Source organism: Seriola lalandi, unplaced genomic scaffold, assembly GCF_002814215.2.
Source record: "Seriola lalandi dorsalis isolate HSWRI2012SDOR001 ecotype SW California unplaced genomic scaffold, Sedor1 jcf7180002054585, whole genome shotgun sequence".
NCBI lineage: Eukaryota > Metazoa > Chordata > Actinopteri > Carangiformes > Carangidae > Seriola > Seriola lalandi.
Window position 1 is genome coordinate 403,069 of NW_019525138.1, and position 11,059 is coordinate 414,127.

Genomic DNA, 11,059 nt, shown 5'->3' on the forward strand with positions numbered 1-11,059 from the left:
TACAGCGGAGGAGGGGAGGGCGGAGCTGAAGAGGTCTACAAGCAGGGAGGGTCCCGGTCCTGTGGAAAACATCATGTCTTGTTCCGGTACATAAAGTAGGACGACCGGCTGAGATAAATGACTACAGACCGGTGGCCCTCACATCATGAAGACTCTGGAGCGGCTGCTTCTCCACCTTCTGAGGCCACAGGTCTTACATGCAATAGACCCCCTACAGTTCGCCTATAAAGAACATATTGGAGTGGATGATGCCGTCCTTTACATGATCCACCGGGCCCATTCTTACTTGGATGAGCCAGATAGTAACATGAGGATTATGTTCTTTGATTTCTCAAGTGCATTTAACACCATCCAACCCCCCATCCTTAAAGACAAGCTGGAAAGGATGGTGGTGGATCTCTGCTTCACATCCTGGATTGTGGATTACCTGACAAAACGACCACAGTACATCAGGCTGGGTAACTGTGTCTCAGGGACAGTGATGAGCAGCACTAGGGCTGCACAGGGGACTCTTCTGGCTTCGTTTTTGTTCATGCTGTATACGGCAGGCTTTAAATACAACTCTGATTCCTGCCATATCCAGAAATACTCGGATGACACAGCTATTGTGGCACGTATGAGAAACGGGCAGGAAGAGGAGTACAGAGATCTGACGATGGCCTTCACTGTTGTGGAGGCATGCAGTGTAAGATGGAGGCCATCTTAGAAGATACCAACCACCCTCTCCACAACATTCTGGCACGACAGAGAAGCAGCTATAGCTTCAGCAAATGTCTCATCTCACTGCACTGCAGAACAGAGAGGTTCAGGAGATCCTTTGTTCCCACTGCCATCAGGCTATACAACTCCTCAGCCAAAGGAAGCGGACTAATTAGTGCCACGGGTGCTCAGCTCCGAGGCACTCCTCCACAGCTAGAATAGCCGTGGAGGAGCTCCTGGCCAAACCGTAAAAAGGAGATAGGGAAAGGAAATAATTCTTTCTCAAAATGTAGACATAGTTGTTGGGATTCATAAAATGTAACTTTGACAGGCAGGGTCTGCACAAAATTTAAACGGGGGTGCCGAGTCCGGCAGCAATACCTGTCTCACTCTCAGTGTGCATGCCTAGCAACCAGATAACCAACTCTCCAAGCTCCGCTAGCTTTACATTAGCCGCATGTTAGGTCTTAAATTACATTTAGTTAGGTCTTAAATATGTAAGTCCATTTACTGCTTCCTTCGTTGCTTTTTTTGTTTTGTTAAAAGAGTGAATGAAGTTGTGACGGTCTCCGCTGAGACAGAGGAGAGGAGAAGCTACTAGCCCTCTCTCGCTGTCACTTCTAGTCGCGTTGCTCTCCTCCCCAGTAATGTTAAAGTTAGCACAGAAAAAAACATAATAGTGGTAATTTATATAGCGGTTCATGGGATTTATCAACCCTCAGGGGTCCCTCTGTCCTTTTTTGGACATTTTCTTCACTTTTCTTTTTTGATTTGCTGATCATTTTGGCTGTGTTACAGCTGAAGGTATGGACTTCTGCAGGAAAGTGTCTTTTTTGACATATTTTTAAAATCTAATGTCAGTTACTGTTACAGGTCTATTATACACTGGTAACACATTTTGTACCCTCTGGGGTTCCTCGCGTCCAAAAAAGGACACACAAAGAAAATGCTATAAAATCATCATATATCAATATTTTTTTCTGCTTTTTTTTGCATACATCTCTTAAACCACTTCAGTTCTGCTCAAACCTACCAAATGTTTATTAGTTTTCACCCTTTAAATGCCAGTTTGAAGACATGTTGCCTCTTGTTTTATTAAAAAAAACAACACAGAATATGAGATATTTCCCACATAATACATGATGGAGGGATGTGACATTGTTTTCTATCAGAGTCTTTTATATCAAGACATTTCTCAAAACCAGAATATGATCAGGGTGACTTTTGAACACTGGAAAATAAATCATGTACTCATCCCGGCAGTAGCCCCCGTGGCACTCAAAATTTCCCTGGAATTTTCTAGTTATTAATATTATCAACAATGAGCTAATGGACACATGAATTTCCCCTAGGGGATAAATAATCTATCTATCTATCTATCTATCTATCTATCTATCTATCTATCTATCTATCTATCTATCTATCTATCTATCTTGTGTTCACATGGCCAAAACCATCTTTTGTAAGGTCACTGTGACCTTGACTTTTGACCACCAAAATCTAATCAGTTCATCCTTGAGTCCAGGTGAAAGTTTTTACAAGGCGTTACTGCGATATCTCGTTCATTAGAATGGGACTGATGGCCCGACAGACAACCCGAAAACTTAATGCATCCAGCTCTGGGTATCACTGGTATGGAGGTGTAAAAAAAGAGATTTTTTTTGCACAGAAGTAAGCCTGGCACACATATGTCAACTGTGCCGGTATGTGGATTGCCTTTATTTAAATTGTTATTTCTTTTCATTCATTATTTACTGTGTATATGAGTGATATGACATGAACAATACTTCCATGATGTCAAGGGTATAAAAGCAATAATCTGCCCTCACTCAGGCATTCGTAGAAAACAAGTCCCTCCACAGAGGCAAACCATTCTGTGTGTTGTTTTGGGGATAAAAGTATTGATGAAAAAAGATCTGTCATATACTCTCTTCTTGGTTCTGTCTTCTCACATACAAGCTTGTTATCACAATTAGTCTCAGATGACTTCCTGACATAAATAAAAGAGCTATCTTTGAGGGCCTAAACCCTACAGAACACTACAGTCTGTGTGTGTGTGTGTGTGTGTGTGTGTGTGTGTGTGTGTGTGTGTGTGTGTGTTGCACACGTGTGCGATCTCTCACCCTGGATGATAGCCAGGAGGATTACAATGACAAAGAAGAAGAAGGTGATGTCAAAGATGATGCGATAGATCTCATACTCGTCACCTGCTGGGTCTTCAATTTGGTCACCGATCCCCCCACCTGCTCTCACACCTACATACATGTGAAACATGTAGCACTGTGGAAAGGGGCAAGAGACACACAGGAAAGGGGGGTGGGTTGGGGGTCACAAAAGCTCATGTCAAAAGGCCAAAAATGATCAATCAAACAGGTAATACAAAACATTTTTTGTTGAGTTGGAGTGTGACGTTGACTTCTGTGCATGTTTCTACAGAGGAAATTTGTAATATAACCAACAGAAACAGAGCAACAATGTACAAAAAAAAATATTTAAAATCAAGTTCAATAGACAGAAGAGTCAGCGTGAGTGAGAAAACTGTATGAGCACTAGGACACCTGTCATCTTGGAATTGTTTTGAGTCATTAACTAGTGCATCCTCAATTAACTCTCCTCATTCTTCAAAGGACATCTATGTAAAAGGTAACATTAGAGTAGTGTAGCTCCTATAGGGAATAGTGCAGTGTGTAATTGTGCAATCGGCAGAAAAGTGACAGTGAAGCGATGAATGGTCAGCTTCCTAAGACCGTGAAAAGTTATATGTTGTTTCCCAAACTGCTGGAAAAGTGAAGGGGGTTAGTCCTAGAAAACATCTCCCCAAGAAAGGCTAGTGTTAACAGTATGTTTTTTGGCTTCTATGTAAAGTTCATTCATAGGAAGTCTTGTTAATCAGCTGCTTGTCATTACTACCTGCATGTCCAGTGCTTTTAATGTTCAATAAATGGTATGAGTAACTTTCTGTGTTGTGGCATTTTTTTTTTTCCTACAGATAAAAGTAAAAAGCTGTAAATTAAGACACTAAAGACAATCATGAATAATCCTTTCTATAATGATTCTAAGGTCATTTAATTTGAGGCTATTCTGACTTGCATGAATTCGGGCCAGCGTTGCATCCTCATGGACACTGGCACAACAGCAGTGCTGCTGAAAAAAACTCTAGGGGAAACACTGGACATCCTTTATACTGCACACAGAGGGAAGATGCAGAGAGGAACAGAGCTACAGAAGAGAGAGGGGAGAAGACAAGGAAAGCCCAGTACAGAAAAGAATTTGAAGGTACAAGTGAACAGAAAAAGAGAGATCAGCTCAGATCCTCTCATCCTGTTGAGTGTTATTGTAAGGAAGGAAAAGAAAAAGAAATACCTCCCTTGGGCAGGGGCCCTTCATCAGTCTATCCCTCCATCCCACTAAGCCTGTGTCACCTCTGTGTGGACCACGCAGAGCTGCCACCTCTGGCCCTTAATAGGAAACAGAAGAACTCTATGGAATGCTATGGGTGACTGACTACAGGGGATTAGAGTGCGTGTGTCCTGAAATTTCCGGGTGACAGAAGCCCCCCCCCCCAACCGCCCCAGAAAACACACACCACAGAGCCCTTATATAGTATTTCTCTCAGATGGCTTGGCAGCAGGAACAGCAGAATTACAGCTGTAATTCATTCTGTCTTCACCTTTGTCCACCCTCCATCACTGACACTACATAGCTGACGTATATGACAAATGGTAACCTATATGTGATTCTACCTGTTAGGCTAACATGCAAATAGAGATGGAACTATATAAAAATTCTGTGTCATGGTTATAGCGACCAAAATTATCACGGTTATCAGTATTATCACGGTGTTGTTAAAATTAGCTGAAAAAGTTTAAAAAGTAATATAAAACTAACTGAATCATTTCACCAAGTGAATGTTGGCATTTAAACATTAAAATAATAAAATGTCAAACACATCTGTGTCACAGATGAGGACAAGGGTTTGCCCGCTGCATGCCCACTCTGTGATCAAAGGAAAAATAAATGTACTATTATTATTGTTATTATTATTAACCGTGCTGTAACGTATTTCAGAGCACAAACACTGTAGACACACCCGTCACCTGCCCAGCATGGTGCTGTCAAACCAGAAGCACTGCGGCTTCTGCGCTCGGAGGTGAAAGAGTGACATGCAGCCCTGAAATAAGTTTTAAAAACACTCAATCATCGATCGAAGCGTCTCACACAGAGGCCCAGCGGGTAACAGCTCACTATGTGCATTAGGGCTGCCGCGATTAGTCCCCATAATCGACGACGTCAACTTTGAAAATATGTTGACGTCAATATTTAACGTTGACGAATCATTTCCAATACATTGATTATTTGTGGTGGACAGGCACTATTAACCGCCATATATTTATTTTCTAAATCATCTGTCATTGCAATGCTTCTCTGTCCTTTGCCCTGCTCTCCAGAAGAGGCGGGGCTGCAGGTACACAGCGCGCACACACACACACACACAGACACACACACACACACAGACACACACACACACACACAGACACACACACACACGGAGCAAATGGCACGGCAGAGGCTGCGCCAGACACGGAACCAGGTGAAGTAAAGATAACTGAAGATTGAGCTCACGACAGCTATCACTGAACTTTACTGTAAATGCAATAAAAAGTAAAAGGCCTTTAAGAAGGACTTTGAGAAGAACTTTATCCAACCACGTGTTCAACTGTTCAACAAGCAAAAACAGAAAGGAGATGTTTTCATCTGTTTCCTCAGCCGCTTGTTAAGGTAATAGCGAACTGTGGAAACGCTACAACGAAAGCTGTCTGTATGTAAGTCTAACTGATTATTTTAGTTTACCACAAATCTTAAAACTTGGCAGATTGGTGTAAACTGAGCAACTGGCTGAGACAAACCAGAACAATCAATTCACATCCTGTTCTGAATTTATTCTTTGTAAAAAAGAACCAGTAGTAGTCTGAGCTGGATCAATAAGTGTATGGATAAGATGAAGATAAACTTAGCTGGTTAATGTCTGACTTTGGGAGGATGAGCACATCACAGTTGAAATCCCTTCACTATAAATCTTGTTTAACCAGTGATATTTTGTGATGTGTGTGATTGTGTGTTTTTTATGGCGTACAGTGAGCTCAGTCACAAACATGAAGGATTACTTCATGTCTAAGTGTCTGTTAATTAGTAGATGGAGCTTTTTAATATCTTTTGTCCTTGTAGCTTATAAATACTCTCATAAAGTCATAAAGCCGTCTTCTGCTCCCTAAGAATTTACACTGAGTGTGTGTTTGAGAAAATGTGTAACCCAGAGTCTGGGCTTATTGATTCAGGCCAGAGTGTCATTTAGATTTTCTGGAGGAAAATCAATCATTTATATTAATCAACTGTTCGATAAAATAGTCGATAGATTAATTATTAGAAAAATTGTCTTTAGTGGCAGCCCTAGTGTGCATGTGACATTGCTCAGAACAGAAAGGCAAACTCGTCTGGAAGTGTAAAAGGAGTCAATTACTTGCTTTTAAAAAACCTGCTTATATCCGCTAACTTTGGTGTAAAAAAGTATTAGAAAGCTGAAAAATCTCTGGAGCAGCGCTGTCACTGCCTTTTCCATGTCATGACTGACACATAACAAACTGACTTTGCTTACCACGCATGCATCTGGGAGACTGTTGCTGGTTGAATCCGTAAAGAACATAACATGAGTCAAATAAATCATAGTAATCAACCACGGTTATAGTGATAATTGAAATTTAAACGGTAATATTAACCATCTGGCATTTCTACCGTGCTATAGTGTGATTCCGGTAACCGTTTCATCTCTACATGCAAATGTAAAGAGTTACACCACCAGAGTTTAAAAAGCAGCATAAACCTGATATCACTCTATTATTACCTGTTCATGATGAAATTAGTGAGTTAGCAGCCATCTTTGGGTGAAACTCCAGTATTGCAAAGCTGGTCCACTTTTAACCAGGATGAATCCTAATTGCATTTTATATTGCATACTCTAGTTGCCCTGCTCCAGTATCATAAAACCAGTTTCCAGTTTTAATTTTCCAGGCCAGATGACATTATGAGGCAATAGTATATCATGAATCCAAGCAATAACCCAAACAGAGCCTTCAACTGCATCATGATAAAAGCGTCAGGTTGGTAGCATGAAATAAATTTTTGTTGTCATGCAGACTGTTGCTATTCCTGGAAAACTAACAGATGCCTGGAAAAGAAACTGACAAAAAATGACCATGTAATCCTACAGCAGCTCAGCTGGAGCGTAGACAAAGCCCGAGGGTGAACACCATCAGACTGAAGCTCTGACCCATGACTTTCTCTCCATAAATGGAGCTGGACCCTCTTTACTGACAGGCTGCACAGGATACTACTTTCAATGAGACAGGATTTACTGACATGATCAGGCAGAATAGCAGCGAGCCACTGGCCACAGCACTGAAGTTAAACTCTGGTCTTTATGCTTACCAACACTCAACCATGTAGATGACAAACTGTACATGTCTTCATTAAAATAAGCTATAAGTTTAATCTTAAACTTATCTCCTTAAAAGGTCACCAGCATTTCTTGAGAACAGGTCCACATCTCAGTGCTTCATCCCCAACACCACTGCCTGTGACTAGCACCACCTCTATATCCATTCATATAACAGCTGCTGTCCAGCTCCATACAGCTACCTGCTGTTTGCTGAGGCAACCACCACTACTACACCCTTCATCCATACAGGGGTGTCATTCATTACAAGCTTATCCATAATATTAGTTCTGCTTATCTCTCTGATGCTGTCACTATACTCACATGTAACTCTAACCAGTCCACGGGGGGTGGGGTAGTGGGGTGGTGGGGGTTGTTTTGCATTTTGCGGCTATAATGTTTAGTGAGACACTCCTCATACTCACCGTCAGCATGTCGTCACACTTCATGTCTGGCAGTTCTCCATCTTCACTCTTGTTGTAGAACTTCCTGAAGAAGTTGAAGGCCACTACTGTGTAAAGGTAGACCACCACTGCTAAGAGCCCAACTGTTAACACCAGCTGGAAGACAGGAGCAGAGACGATAAATCTGACCAGTACAACAGTCATCACACAGGTGAAAAATGACAACTGGCTTTTTTCTACAAAGACTTTATTTTTTACGAGGGACAGATGTCAGATAGCTCAGTAATAATGTGTCAAGAGTTTTGTGTAACGGTTGAGCCTCTCTAGTTTTCAGAAAAAAACTAAAGGATGAAATGTGTTGAACATATCTGCAGTGATGTCATATTTGGGTTTGGTGATCAAAAATGCCATGATAATCTTCTCTGGCTAAATGAGTGCTTGCAAACCACTTGTGTCTGTTATCTCTTAATTACTTACAATTAATTATTAATAAGTTATAATGAATTTCTAGCTTTTACTTTATGACAAGGCAGAAACTGAATGTGTAACGTGAATAAATAATTGTGTATAGTATGGATCCAGACTTTTGTATTTTTGGATATTGTGTGTGTGTGTGTGTGTGTGTGTGTGTGGATTTATCTAAATTATCAAAAGTCATTGTGTATTAATCAGAGGTCAGGGGAAAATGGTCAGAATGAAGACCTACAAGCAAAAATTGTTGATTTGCACAAAACTATAAAAGGTTACAAAGTTATCTCAAAGAGTTTAGATGTTCGTCAGTCTGCAGTTAAACAAACTGTGTATATATAGAGACGATTTAGTTTTGTGGCTACTCTCTCTAGAAGTAGGCAAGATGACTCCAAAGGCACAATGCAGAATCTTCAATGAGGTAAAGACGAATCCTACAGTGAGAGCAAAAGACTTGAAGGAATCATTGGAACTGACTAACATCTCAGTTCGTGAGTCTACGACATGCAATACATTGGACAGGCAGGATGTCCATTGAAGGATACCATGGACGAAGCTGCTGCTCTCCAACAAAAAAAAACATTGCTGTGTGCTTGAAGTTTGCTAAAGAGCACCTTGACACTCCAAAACGCTACTGGGATAATGTTTTGTGGACTGATGAAACTAAAGTAGAATTGTGAGGAAAGAACATGCAGCACTACATATGGTGTAAATGGGGCACCGTATACCAACATGAAAACATAGTGAAGTGCGGTGGAGGGAGCATCATTCTTGGCTATGCTGCCTCTAGACCTGGACAGCTCAAAATCATCAAAGGGGAAAATGAATTCCCAAGTTTATCGAGGTCTCTTACAGGATACTGTCAGGGTGTCTGTCCACCTACTGAAGCTCAGGAGAAGCTGGGTGATGCTACAGGACAATGACCATAAACATCAAAGTGAGAGATGCTGTGGAATGACCTCAAGGGAGCTGTATAGAATATATGAGTTGAAGCAGTTCTGTAGGAAGAATGGTCAAAAATCCCCCATAAACATTGTGCAGGTCTCATCAGCAGCTACTGGAAGTGCTTTGTTGAGGTGACTGCTGCCAAAGGAGGTACAACCAGTTATGTGCAAGGGTTCACTTACTTTTTTTTTCAGCACTGTGAATGTCTAATGGGTGTGATTAATAAAGACATAAAAAGTTATAATTTTTTGTGTGTTATTAGCTTAAGCACATTGTGTTTGACAATACTCTTGACCTAGATGAAAAACAGATCACATTTTATGACCAATTCATGAAGAAAACCAAGTAATTCCAAAGGGTTAACATACATCGCCACCGTATATACAAATGTAAGCCTTTTGAAATTATGTTATGTATTATTTTATCACTTTACAATAAAATAAACAAAAGCAAGTGTAAGAGAAATGAATCATTTCTCAAGTCACTGCAGGTTTTTACCTGTTTGCCATTATGTGTCACTGAGGACAGGATGGTGCGCAGTGTCTTGAACCCCATGGCGATGTCGAGCAGATGGGCAGCAAAGAAGAAGTTGTTATAGTGACCCAGGATGGACATGGTCATATACCAGGCCAGATACAGGAAGGACTGCAGGGAGCGAGGGGGCAGAGGTTAGTCGTGGTACTGTAGTGTCTATTGCAGTGAGTATGTGAGCACTGGAACAGGTTTTGCTTGCTGTAATCATTCCTCCTGTTCATACTGGACATTAATAGATCATGTGGTTGTTCAGTGCAAAAATACATTCCAATTCTGAAGTTAATTTTTTAAAATTAAAGTATATTTTTTAAGCCTTTATGATAGCACAGTAGAGATAGACAGGAAATGGGGAGGCAGAGAGAGGGGGAATGACATGCAGTAAAGGTCCGATGCAGGATTCGAACCGGGGCCGACTGTAGCCTCTACATACGGGGCGCCTGCTCAACCCACTGCGCCACTCGACGCCCCTGTGTCTGAAGTTAATTTGAGGCGACAGCATTCTGTGTTAGATAAATCCAGTGAATACCCAGCAAAGTTACAGAATTTTTAGTACAAAATACTGTCTTTGTGTTACTTTCCCTCCACCACACCTTAACAAGGAAACCAGGATGTTAGGAAGTGATCTCTTATTGGCCAGTGTGAGCAGGAGGAATGATTACACATGCATAAACTGGGCATGTGATTAGTGTTTAAAGACTTTAAATGATTCCATAATTACACGTAAACTGCAACATGTGTGAAATGTTAATAAGGAATACAAGTGATGTTACGTGAGTCATACCGACACATATATCAATTTAGATGTATGATGTAACTGATAACAGGTGAAGCCTCGCTTCTCGTCTGTACCATGTGACTGCTTTTTGTGGCGGTTCGAATTGTGGAGTGACCATGACATCAGACCTCCAAGAAAAATTATATCATAGTTTATGGTTTCTAACACTTGATAGACATTGATTGTTTGTATTTGCGACGGATCCACGAAGGAAAACAAAGACTTCTCCAGTTTGACAAGTGTGACATTATTATAGAGGCTTTATGTTTATTTAAATATATTTTTTAAGCCCATATGTTGATTGCTTTTACAGTAGCCTAATTAATATAAAAGTTCTGCTTCGACTAAAGATACAATTATGATTTCTCTTACACTGATATGTTGCAGTATACAAACATTTGTATTTGCCTGTTTGACATTCTGACTAGTAGATGTCGCTCTGTTAAAATGAAGAATCAAGAAATGAACCTTTTCTCAAACCACTTTCCTGAACTGGTTCAGTGCTTCATGAAGCATCATCTTACCATCACTACAGAATACATATGATATTGTCTCAGTATAAAATAACTGATTATTTAACAATTAAATAAACAACTAAAACTGCTTCATGGGAAAACTTAATGTTAAGAGTTTGATGGAAACCTCTAAAAATCTTACATTGATAGTAATTCAATTTCTGGGAAGTCTGCTATTTGTGCACAGGAACTTCAACAGTGAATCCATGTGATGGAGCCAGACATGGCA

The 11,059-nt window shown here is 40.6% G+C and overlaps 1 protein-coding gene across 1 annotated transcript in view; it reads right to left on the reverse strand.

The window, feature by feature from the left end:
• Positions 1 to 11,059, reverse strand: part of ryr2a (ryanodine receptor 2a (cardiac)) — a 162,387-nt gene that overhangs the window by 9,962 nt on the left and 141,366 nt on the right. Inside the window, 3 exon segments of the mRNA XM_087177253.1 lie at positions 2,823 to 2,979; positions 7,615 to 7,749; positions 9,505 to 9,651. Coding sequence (XP_087033379.1) covers positions 2,823 to 2,979; positions 7,615 to 7,749; positions 9,505 to 9,651 — 439 coding nt within the window.